Here is a 12,878-nt window from a genome sequence, read left to right as displayed (position 1 = left end):
CTTTTCAGAGTATATGTTCAAAAAGGCAGGAATTGCTGTTGCACATTATAGGCAATGCAGGGGTTACTGTCCCATTTATACTTGTACCTGCTACTTCCATAATGTGCTAAGTATACCTAGTTAGAGATCCAAACAAATGTAAAACTAGGTCAGTAAGCCAAAAGTGGGTGGTACATTTCCCCCCCTAATGAGATAGCGTTCTATGTTGCATAGCAACTTCTAATTAATCTTTCAAGGGCAATTTATTACATGGAAACTAGGCACGTATTTCAAGAAAAAGTTCAAAATTTCATTGAGCTAACAGAAGTTCTTTGCATGAGCTTAGGCAACTCCATGGACCTTGGGTCTCCTTTCTCTTCTCTGTTCCAAAAATTAAGTGTATATGACTTTCACAAGGGTATCTGTGTTAGACTGTTGCAGCAAAAATAAATAGGAGGCTTGTGGCACCCTATAGACCAAGGGTGAGGACCTTTTTTTGGCCAAGGGCCATTTGGATATCTTTAACATCATTCGGGGGCCATAATATACAGTGAGGGGAAAAAGTATTTGATCCCCTGCTGAATTTGCCCATTTGCCCTCTGACGAAGAAATGACCAGTCCATAATTTTAGTGGTAGGTTTATTGTAGCTGTGAGACAGAATAACAACAGGAAAAACCCCAGAAACCCAGAAGACAAAAGTCAGAGATTGATGTGCATTATAATGAGTGAAATAAGTATTTGATCCCTTTGCAAAAGATGACTTAGTACTTGGTGGCAAAATCCTTGTTGGCAATTACAGAGGTCAGACGTTTCTTGTAGGTGGCCACCAGGTTTGCACACATCTCAGGAGGTATTTTGTCCCACTCCTCTTTGCAGATCCTCTCCAAGTCAGTAAGATTTCGAGGCTGATGTGTAGCTTCTCGAACCTTCAGCTCCCTCCACAGATTTTCGATGGGATTAAGGTCTGGAGACTGGCTAGGCCACTCCAGGACCTTAATGTGCTTCTTCTTGAGCCCCTCCTTTGTTGCCTTGGCCGTGTGTTTTGGGTCATTGTCATGCTGGAATACCCATCCTCGACCCATTTTCAATGCCCTGGCTGAGGGAAGGAGTCGCTCACCCAAGATTTGACGATACATGGTCCCGTCCATCGTCCCTTCGATGCGGTGAAGGTGTCCTGTCCCCTTAGCAGAAAAACACTCCCAAAGCATAATATGTCCCCCTCCATGTTTGACAGTGGGGATGGTGTTCTTGGGGTCGTAGGCAGCATTCCTCCTTCTCCAAACATGGCGAGTTGAGTTGATGCCAAAGAGCTCGATTTTGGTCTCATCTGACCACAACACTTTCACCCAGTTCTCCTCTGGGTCATTCAGATGTGCATTGGCAAACTGCAGACGGGCCTGTACATGTGCTGTCTTGAGCAAGGGGACCTTGAGGGCTCTGCAAGATCTCAGCCCTTCACGGCATAGTGTGTTACCAACTGTTTTCATGGTGACTATGGTCCCGGCTGCCCTGAGATCACTGACAAGTTCCCCCCGTGTAGTTCTGGGCTGCTTCATCACCGTTCTCATGATCATTGCAACTCCACGAGATGAGATCTTGCATGGAGCCCCAGACCGAGGGAGGTTGACAGTTAGGGTTAGGGTTGTCATCTTCTCACCAAGCTGCTTGGCAATAGTCTTGTAGCCCAGTCCAGCCTTGTGCAGGTCTACAATCTTGTCCCTGACATCCTTGGACAGCTCTTTGGTCTTGGTCATGGTGGCTAGTTTGGAATCTGATGGATTGATTGCTTCTGTCGACAGCAGAACCCTAACCCTAACCCTAATCTGGCTGGTTGATAGGGGATCAAATACTTATTTCACTCATTATAATGCACATCAATCTCTAACGTTTGTCTTCTGGGTTTCTGGGGTTTTTCCTGTTATTCTGTCTCTCACAGCTACAATAAACCTACCATTAAAATTATGGACTGGTCATTTGTTCGTCAGAGGGCAAAAGGGGAAAATTTAGCAGGGGATTAAATACTTTTTTCCCTCACTATTCATTGAGAAATTTTACATGCTGCCTGGATCTTGACTTGGATGGCCCAGCCCAGCCTGATCTCATCAGATCTCAAAAGCTAAGCAAGGTCGGACCTGGTTAGTACTCGGATAGGAGACAAGGAATACCGGAGTCATTCTGCAGAGAAAGGCAATGGCAACTCACCTCTGTTCATTTCTTGCCCAACCTGGCAATGCCGTGGATTGAATTTACAAGGGTCCAGATTGGGGAGGGGCACAGAGTACACAGAGAGAGATGCTGCACATTTGGTAGTCCATCCTGCACCTGGGACCTTCTGCATGCCAAGCAGATGCTCTACCTCTGAGCCACAGCCCCTGCCAAGCAGATGCTCTACCACTGAGCCACAGCCCCTGCCAAGCAGATGCTCTACCTCTGAGCCACAACCCCTGCCAAGCAGATGCTCTACCTCTGAGCCACAGCCTCCAGTTCGGGCCTCCAGTTCGGGCTCAGCTGGGTCGGGTTGAGCAAGAGGGAACAATACGAAGCACCCCAACCCGCTTCTGCATTGGCTTTGGGGGAGAGCAAGGGGAGGGCCTCGTAGGGGCCCATGGAGCCAGCAGCGCGACCAGCGTTCATGCCGGTGCAGGGGGGGAGAAGCCGCACAAGTTTGGGGTGCCCCAGTAGCATTCGGCTGCGGCACGTCCAGTGCACAGGCCGGGGGATCGATGGGGGGGAGGGCCGGGCAGGGGCTCTCCGGTGGCGCGTCCAGAGCACAGGCTGGGGAGATCCATCGGGGGGAGGGCAGGGCAGGAAACCTCCGGCAGCGTGTCCAGTGCGCAGGCTGGGGGATCCATCGGGGGGAGGGCTGGGCAGGGAACCTCTGGTGGTGCGTCCAGCGTGCAGGCCAGCGACGCCCCAGCGGCACGACTCTCGGCCATCCCGAAATGTTCGGCCGCGACACGGGTGTCGAGCGGGGGGGGTATGCAGAGGTGTGCTCACACTTCCCAGCAAAGCCTGGCTAGCGACAACTAGCTCTGTGGAGCTCCCGGCCTCGGCAGGTGGGCCGCGAGCCGGATAAAATGATGTCGGCCCGCAGGCCGGAGGTTCCCCACCCCTGCTATAGACTAATTTTAATTCTAGCATACAGTTTTAACAACTAGTGCCTACCAGATGCACCTGTTTATGTTTGTGGGGGGAGAATTGTCAGTCTTAGGTTGCCACAAGACTGCTGTTTGTTATTAAGAGCACATGAAAATGTTTATAGCTACATGTTTTGATTTTTAAAAAACTTACTTTATTTTTATCAAGATAATTGTGCTTTATTTATATTAACTGGAAAAGTCCAATGACCTAAAACATGTTACATGTTTTAATAGGGTCCCCTATGCTTCCTGAACCACTTAAGCCACAGACTGCAGTTCCTGTTCATCCCACCATTCAGCCGCCCACAGTCTTAAAGATGCAGGATCCTCTTATTCCTATGACAGCATCATCTCAAACAATTTCTCCCCAAAACCTGGAAGCACCGCCACAGCCTCCCCCTCGCAGCAAATCGTCCCAAAATTTGCCTTCTGAACCTATTCCTTCACAGAAGCAAGTAAGTATGCAATTGCTTTTTTGATTGAGGACTTGGGGCACAATTGAGCTAGAGTGGACAGTTCAAAAGGCTCAAACAGCAAGAAAACCAAATTTTGCAATATGGCCCCTCCCCATGCTAGGCAGACCTAAAACATGTTACATATATTTTTCTGCAGAGGAACCTGTGGCTTGATGTATAAATCCTGACCCTAGGCTGGACAGGTCAGTCAGTAGCATGAACTTGATAACTATCCTAGACATATGATAGAAACCATAAGCCTGTCATAAGAAAGATGAGGAGGTTTTTTCCTCAGATTAGGTGAGTCCCATTAATGGAATTTAAATATGCTAGTGCTACCTTGCAAATCATTAAATGATACTAGAATTGTAAGGAAATACTTTAGTGTGGACATTTTCATTTTGAGGTTTCAACTAGTTGTTACTTAACTGAAGTTGAGTGTAGAGTGGTTAAGAGTGGTGGATTGGAGCGGTGGACTCTTAATCTGGAGAACCGGGTTTGATTCCCCACTCCTCCACATGAGCAGTGGACGCTAATCTGGTGAACAAGTAGCAGCCCGATTAGCCCAGTTTGGTCTGAGATAGGGCTTGGGAGCTAAGCAGGGTTGGCCACAGTCAGTACTGATGGCTGGGAGACAACCAAGGAGGACTGGAGTTGCTATGTGGAGGAAGGCAATTGCAAAGCACCTCTACTCATCTCATGCCTGGGAACACCCCGTAGTAGGGATTGCCATGAGTCAGTTGTGACTCAATGGCATGTTCTTTTTTCTGCAGGGAATTCAGAGGCCAGGGTATGTGTGAGCCTGAGTTGCCATAATCTTGTCAGAGCTTGGAGGCTAAGCAGGGTCAGCCATGGTTAGTACTTGGATGGGAGGCCACCAGGGACGACTGGGATTGCTGTTCAGAAGAAGGCAATGGCAAACCACCTCTGCTCATCTCTTGCTTAGGGCTGTTACCGCACTAGGTATTCCCACCAATGTATTAAGAGTTTGAAACTTATAAAAAATACTGTTCGCACTTTGTTTGGCCCCTTTAGCTGTGAAGACGTCTTCCAACCATTTTTTAACCGTGGCATCCAAAAACCCTTTTAAAGTGATGTTTTTTATAACATTTCCAAACTCTTGATACATCGCTGGGAATACCTAGTGCGGTAACAGCTTAGAAAACCCCATGTTCCTGAAGTCATCCTGAATTGGTTGTGGTTTGATGGCACACAATTATTATTAAGAACAAATAGTGCAAACTGTTTGATAGAATAATTAAAATACTGATTTTAAGCTCAGTAAAGCTTTTATACTGCTTACAGTTTCCTCATGCAGCCCACGTACTTTTTGTAACACTCAGTTATGTTTTGAGGTAGTACAACTGTGAAATAAACGGATTTCTCCTTTTTGACACTATGTGCTTAACTTAGAATTTAAAGACTAGGGCTGAATTCCTATTCCCACATAGTAGCAAGTGCCAGTGAAATATTGTTGAAGGCTTTCACGGTCAGAGTTCATTGGTTCTTGTAAGATATCCGGGCTATGTGACCGTGGTCTTAGTATTTTTTTCCTGATGTTTCGCCAGCAGCTGTGGCAGGCATCTTCAGAGGAGTAACACTGAAGGACAGTGTTACTCCTCTGAAGATGCCTGCCACAGCTGCTGGCGAAACGTCAGGAAAGAAAATACCAAGACCACGGTCACACAGCCCGGATAACCTACAAGTGCCAGTGAATCCAGTAATATTTTCTTCTAGGATTGTCAGTTTATATAGAACAAAGAACTGGTAGTTACTGCAGCAAACACTTTCATCCTTGAATTTTGAAATGGGATAGAAAGTAAATTTGCATCACATTTGACTTAAACAACCAAATATTCGGTCAGAGAACTGAACACATTGCAGAGCTCATGTAGTTAAAAGGCATAAGGTAGAAGAGACTAAGATCGAACAGGTGAGCTCAGTGGATAATCCTGAGGAAATACAGGACAGTTTCCTGGAACTTATTGCATGTGATGACTTGTGTACAGGAACCCCACTATAATATATAAATATAAAATATGCAATATTAACCTGGATCCAAAGATCAGTGGGGGCAGAAGTTACTTCTGGTCACAGGAGGAAGAAGTACAATTCTGCCATCCTGTATGTCTCCATAAAGATGTTTAGATCAAAGCCATTCTGTCACGTTTATGAGAGTTGCTCCTTGGGGTATACTATATTAGGATTTTCAAACATTGTCTGCAGAGAAACAGGTTTGCAGGAACCTGTATCCTTCCATGTCTGAGGGTCAGAAGCTGTGCGCCCCAAGTCTTCGCCTAGCGATGCCCCTCAGTCTCTTACTCCCAGTTTTAGTCCCTTTGTTGTCACTGCTCCCACCCAATCTTACAGGCTCTAACTCTGAACTGAATTCGCTTCATAACTCTGGACTAACTGCCATAGGAGCAAACAATCACATAGTTAGCAGAAGAACTGTGTGATTCAGGGTGGTCCAAAGGTTGTTTTGGGATACAGCTTCCCTCCAGTTTCTGCATGTGCATTTGCCCTGGGAGCACCCCACTTTGGAGCAGTTAGCACAAGAACTGGGCTTTGGAACAGGATACAGCATAGATCCACTTGCGGGGCACAGTCCCCTGAATGTAGAGGTGTATGATGTGTAATGGTCCAAACCTTATTTTAGCATGCAGAGCTTTTAAATTGTCCTCAATAGTTGTGGTTGGATTCATGAATAAGGAGCTGAGAACCAACCTCAGCATTGTTTAAAACAGGCAGTTGAAAAACTACTGCATTAATATTTGCTGTCACAAGTAATTTGCTAGTATGTAAGACTGAGTCATTTTTTACACGCCCTAGTATTAGTAATAGTTTTTCTTCATGGTCTCTGTGCATCAGGCATATGAGATTTGGATTTTGAATCATATGACAAAGCTTCTGTTTTCTTTTGGGCAATCTGAATGGAGATCTCAGCAGATGAATACAATTTTCTGCCCTCAGTGTCCAATCCCCTTGTTGATATATTTATGTATGGTCACAAATATATCAACATTTACCACAATTGGACTGTATAAAAGACTCCTACTACTTCAAGCCATCTTATGCTGGGTCAAAGATCCTACAAAATTAGGAAGTGTTAAATCTTGGAGGCAATTTCACATTAATTTTCTTGATAAACATGTTTAGAAGGCAGGTGCAGAATGTCATCTGTACAGTTCCCCTAAATAGCATGGTATGAGAGCGAGACAAGCTGGAACACTGCTAGCAGATGACAAAGCAGCGGTCGGGCATAACAGACTAGCAAAATATGCCCAAATAGTGCAGAAGAGAGCTTTTAAGCCTTGGAGACTTCGTCATCCTGACCCGTTTAACTTGCCTCAAATTTGAATTTGCAATAATGCAAAAACCAATCTATGCAGACTTTAGCATCAGAATTCTAATAACCTTAGTGCCTGTACTACAATGGCTAAAAGTCAGGTTGAGTTGATTTACAAATTACCGGATTGTAGGGGTGGTCTTAATGATTCTGGGTCCTGGGCAAAACTCAAAGGTGGAGCTCAAGAATCACAAGGGGGAGGGTGATCAGCTGTAGGGTGGTCAGGGCCTCCCCTGCTGTACAGCTGGTTGATTCCCCCCCCCCCCGGCCCCTTACTGCCTGAGTCTCAGGCAGTGGGGTGATGAGTGGCAACTCTGTGGCAGCAGGGCCTTCAGGGCAGCAGCAGGCACAGCTGGCTGCAGGGATGTGGGGGCTGCTAGTATGGCCCAAGGCAGCTTTACCTGATGCCCCAGGCCTAAATCCACCCCTGCTGGATTGACATAGGAATAGTCTGCTGATCACTCCTTAGTCTATTTTATTGCTTAAGATTAAAATATATGAATCTTCAACACAAGGTTTTGTTTTAATAAGCTGCATTAAAATTTTAATAAGGCAAGTTAATGGTTAATGTCACACTGTGGCTCAGAGTACATGCTTCACATTCTAAAAGTTCTGGTGTCACAAGTTTAAATGATCTCAGGTAGTAGGGAGGAACTACTGCTGCCAATCAAAGTAGGACATTCTGAACGTTGGTGTAACGCAGTGCAATCCTATGCAGACTTACTCCAGTCTAAGACTATTGAAATGAATGGGCTTAGACCGGGGTAACTCTCTTTAGGATTGCACTCTCAATATGTCCATTGTTGAAACTGCATTTAAAACAAACAAAGTGAAGTTGAAAAACTTGTTTCTGAAGTTGAAAAACCGCTAATGCTTCACATAGGAATACCTGACAGTTCAGGAAGCCTTCTTTGCAAGATCCAAGCTGCTGCTGAAGTAATATTTATCTGACAGCAAATCCAGCTTGTGTTGTATATTGTTTCCTCATGTGTTTTATCAAGGTAACTGCACTCAACTGAACCAACATTTCTTATAAAATATTCAACAGTAATTCTGTTCACACTTTATTTTGAAACATGACACATAAGATGTCAAATCTTTCTGGTATCCCCCCCCATATATATAAAATTAAAATATACTACTTTTGATACATTTTATCTTGCCTTTCTTCCTAATACTTTCCTTTTGATGTCTGTCTCCTTGTCACAAGCAGGATCAACCATCAGGGTAACAGGTACCTGGCTGTTTACTAGTCTTATATGTGATCTCCATCCATTCTGTGTTCTCCATATTTTCTAGAAAAATAGATGTATGAGCAGTTCTGTTTCATACATCTGCACTTGCATTAAAATTGTCTCCGTACATGAATAGGCAGGAATATCATAGCTTCCTCATTCTTTTTGCAGTATATTGGTGTCAGCCTTCTTGGTTAGCTTTACATGCTATGAAGCAGTAGAACAAGAGTTCTCAAACTGTATCACATAAGCCTCTTTCTGAGCTGAGAAAAACAATATAGAGAAATGTTGGTGGCCACAACTGCTTGTTGTTTGGGGGAAGGACTAGAAAGTAAACCGTCTTCCAGTATTGCTTGCTTACTCCCCACTTCAGCACTCAGACCCAAAGATGGGGTAAACTGCTTTCCACAGTTGCACTGGTGGGGAGAAGGAGATGAGTGGATGGGTAGCTTAATGAAAAAACCTGAAGAGTCAGGGCATTGCTTATGCCTCTCCAGGGTGGCCTGCCTCACACTTTGAGAACTGTTGCTACACAGAACACTTTATTTCATCATCTTTTCTGAAAGTTTGACTCTGATCAACACTAGTGCCTTGATACTATTTTACAGAAACAAAATGGATATTTGGTGAGGGAATAATTTCAGATTCTTCGTCATGTGAATAAACATTTCAATTACAGAAAAACAAAGTTGACATCAAAAAGTGTTCTAATTCTTGTTTCAATATTAAAAATGAAGCAATTTAACAATTGTTTTGCTTCTGAGATCAAGTTACATTACTGTTGTTCTCAGACTTGTTGCTTTACACGCCTGACCAAAATATCGGCTACCCTCTGCCAAATTGCATTTGATTTATATTCAGTATTTAGCTTCATTGCTACACTTCAGTAATGAAAAAAATACATCATGTTTTTGTTAAAAGCAAACTGTTTAGTTGAGAGAATGTGTAAAAGTTAAAACCTGTTAGATTTCTTCCATGTAAAGCATCGTACTGGAGTAGTATTGTTACACATGTATAATCATCAAAAACATCAATGTATTAGATAACTGGGGCATACCTACTCATTTGAATTTTATCCTGTATGAAGTCTGTTTAGGATTAAAGTCCACAATACAAAAAGAGGTGAAAATGTAGGACTGCTGTGCCTTGAAGACAAACTTCCTGCTGCTAAACATGATGGCAGCTTGAGCATTTAGATAGGGGGCCCATTTGTGCCCTGTGATAGGCAGAAGAGCCAGGGTGGCGGCAACACGGCCACCTACAACCACCTTCCTAAACTGGCTGCCAGTTTTCATTGTGGTTACATAGCCTTGTCTTGTCCCTAAGCTAGTATCATGGCATTGGCAGGGCGAGGCACTGGGGTCTGTGCTTGGCCTCATTTTTACTGAACCTTAAAAAGAAAGAGCTAAAAAGAAAGAGCTATTGAAGTGAGGAATATTTTTGAGTGTGGATAGAGCTGGCCTGGAAGTTGAGGAGGGACAGTACAATAAACCAAGGTACAGCGGAATCCTATGCAGAGTTACTCCACTACAGCGGAATCAAACAGCTTTAGACTAGAGTAACACTGCCAAGAATTGCACTGTCAGACACGCTGCTTTTTAAAAAGTTCTGTGCATAGGAAAACCGAAGTAATCTAAAGTTCTAAAAGCGGTGCTGCTAACACTTTTTTTCTTCCATTGTAACAAATATCATAACATCACCTTTTTTGCATGGGAAGATGTCATATTTTAAATCTTCAGCATTTTTTCAATAATAATAATAACACTCCAGTTTTTTCAGTGGAAAAGCATAATACTTGTACCAAACAAATTAATACAATTAATAATCATTAATAAAATTAATAAAAATTTATAAACATAAATTAATAAACACATAGACTGTCTAGTAGAACTACCTGTACACACTTTGTCAGTGATAGGATGGCAATATTGTGAACAGTATTGTTTAGAGAAAGGAAATAAGACATATTTTTAAATATAAACCAAAATACTCTAGGCATACTTTAGGCAGAATTCCCAAGCTGCTTATTCTGGCTTTGTCAGTGGAGTAACAGCCAAGGGAAATGTTTGAGCACTGTATTTACTTTTCAGATTAACGCAAATGGAGTTCATGCCTTTCAGCTGGAAATAAAGCAAAATAATGATCCTTTTGAAGATCTGTCCCATTGCTTGCTTTCTGCATCCAAGATTCAGTCATCAGTTCGAATGTCACCAGTTGAACCTTTGAGCCAAAAGGAGATGACAAAGTTGCCTTTTGCAACAGACAATTTTAATACTTTGAGTAATGTAAATTGCATGCCAGCAATGCCAGTTACAACGTATAATAAATCTGAGGCGCAGATGCGTACTTCTCCAAATCCTTTTGCTACCAGAGTGAATAGCACAAATCCATTCACTGAACAAACTATAAATGCTGGGAACCCATTTAGAAAAGAAGCTGGAGTGATTTCAAATTGCTCAATAGAAGGACATGCTGCTTATCCTTTCCCGCCTCTAAAACCTCTTGCTAGTCATAAAGGCAAGCCTGCTTTTTATGCCAATACATTTCAAGAAAATTTTAATCTGCAGAGTACATCTTCTACAACTAACCATGTAAAACCAAAAGGATGGGTAACTTTTGATGAAGAGGATTTTGTGTTGAAGCTAAAACCATTGGATAATCCTACTGAATTAAAAAGAAGTAGTTCCTTGCAAGCAACTTATTTTCCAAGTTCCCTGGCCACTGAACAAAATCACTTTGGCTCAAACGATTCCATTTTCAATGACTGGAAACGAAGTGCTGATTCTCTTCATCCACTGCCAGCCAGACCTGCACCAGCCCCTCCTATACCATCCAGGACAACCAGCACCAAATCAGCTACAGACCCTCTCTCTTCCCTGGCACCTAAGGTTTTCTCCACACAAGATTTTTCTGAAAGATAAATTATTTAAAATGAGATATTAAGTTACTTTTAAGAATATCCAGTAGAATTGGGCATTGATGTAATTCTATGTGCAATAATTATTTTGTTGGATGCACTGAATCTTAAATATCAATTGTCATTATGTACAAATTTGAAAGGTGTATATTTGATAATGCACAAAACTAATTCCATAAATGATCTCATTATGCCACTTCTAATAGGGCATAATACAGGGAAAGTTATGTGTACTTAAGACCCATTAAATCCATAGGACTCCAATACCAAATTAGGCGTACCTTTCTGTTAATGCCAGTCAAATAAGCAAGCATTGCTTTCTCTGGGTAATGCACAGTTCTCTTTCATACAGAAGAATGTAAAGATTGTTTTGAGTACCTGACTTACTGATATAACTTATAATCACTTCAATACCTGGTATATTTATTAAGTATTTACCAAAGAACTTTCACAGTTTAAAGAGAATAAATTGCACCAGAGGTTTATGAAGATTTGTAACAATGTGTTCCACATAACTTGAGTCAAAAGAAACCTATGTAAAGTAAACAGTATATACTAGTGTATATTTTGCCTGCCACTGCATACATATTTTGCACATATGGGAAATGCTTTATTTAATTTTAGCATCACAAATGTAATATTCCAGTTTCATTAAACTTCTGTTCTGGACATGACTTTTGCTAAAAAAAAAAACCTTCCCATTCTGTGTAAAAGGATGAAACTTCCTTGTTTGATTTAAAGAGGAGGATCTGGTAAGTTTTTGTAGGCTCTTTTTATGTGAAGATCCAGATTAAACAATCAGATATGTGGTCTTTGTATTTCAGATACATTTTGCTCAGCTTCTTCCCTAATTATGTATAATAGTATTATATCTCAAATTGGGCTTCATCAGAACAAACTGTTTTGCCAACAATTGCTGTACTGGTCTGTCAAGCTTTTGGGGTATGTTATTGTCTCTTCCCACAGACAGAAGTTTTAGCTCATGTGGTTTATTGAGGCTGTTTTTCTCACTGCTTTGAAAACTTGCAGATTATCCAGGTCCCTTTTTTTTAATGAATGTTGATATGAAGGAAGCTCAGCTGTTTTTAGTTCCTTCACCTATTCATAATACCATTGCTATTTATATTGCTTTTTTTTTTACTGATGAAAGATCTAAGGAATAGCCTTGATCAATATTCCTGCTCTTGTAGACTCCCACAGAGAAATCTTGCTGGGGAAGAGTGACGTATTCCAAAAACTCCCCCTTCTGGCTACAACGGCCACCATGCTGAACCACATGTTATTCACAATGGTTCCTTAAGCTTGAATGGTAGCTTTTCAGGTCCTGTGATAGGACAGGTGAGGCAGAAAAAACTCCCTTGCATGAATTAATTTCCTTTGCAGTTCCATAGTAATATGTTCTGGTTTTGGTAGGGTGTATAAGGGAAACAATATATACTAACATTCCACTGAGCAGCAAAAGTAAGTTTCTAAATTCTTAAACTATACCAGTGTCTTTATATAAATCACTATGTCTAAAAGTACACAACCAGTGACGGCAGTTAACTAGAGAATTAAATATGGTAACTTCTGTATTGTGCTTTTACAGTTAAGTTCATTTAAAAGTACTTTTACATCTTAAACAACGGTAGTACTATAAACTTTGTGCATCAGTATGTGACTTAACTAGTTAAAAGCTCTGGTTATTGACCTCTGTGTGAATGTGCTTTGGTATGTAACTTACGTTAGCAAAGCAATTTTGTTTTGGAAAGTTTGTGTAAATTACAGTTCAGTGATATGTGGTCCTTTTTCTTAATTTAAAA

General features: G+C 41.9%; 1 protein-coding gene across 9 annotated transcripts in view; it reads left to right on the top strand.

Moving 5' to 3' along the window:
• The window catches only part of SYNJ1 (synaptojanin 1), a 79,188-nt gene extending 67,791 nt beyond the window's left edge, over nucleotides 1-11,397 (top strand). For 6 of the 9 annotated variants that reach the window (XM_056858920.1, XM_056858921.1, XM_056858923.1 and 3 more), the window contains 2 exons: nucleotides 3,355-3,575; nucleotides 10,250-11,397. In XM_056858920.1, the coding sequence (XP_056714898.1) occupies nucleotides 3,355-3,575; nucleotides 10,250-11,080 (1,052 nt within the window). In that variant the 3' untranslated portion in view covers nucleotides 11,081-11,397. Of the gene's footprint in view, nucleotides 1-3,354; nucleotides 3,576-8,134; nucleotides 8,159-10,249 lie in introns of all 9 variants that reach the window. The other 3 variants (XM_056858928.1, XM_056858926.1, XM_056858927.1) reach the window with 2 other exon arrangements.
• Nucleotides 11,398-12,878: the final 1,481 nt, after the last annotated feature.

This window comes from Euleptes europaea, chromosome 12 (genome assembly GCF_029931775.1).
Source record: "Euleptes europaea isolate rEulEur1 chromosome 12, rEulEur1.hap1, whole genome shotgun sequence".
NCBI lineage: Eukaryota > Metazoa > Chordata > Lepidosauria > Squamata > Sphaerodactylidae > Euleptes > Euleptes europaea.
The sequence above is the reverse complement of the archived record's forward strand: the minus strand, read 5'-3'. Positions and strand labels throughout refer to the sequence as shown.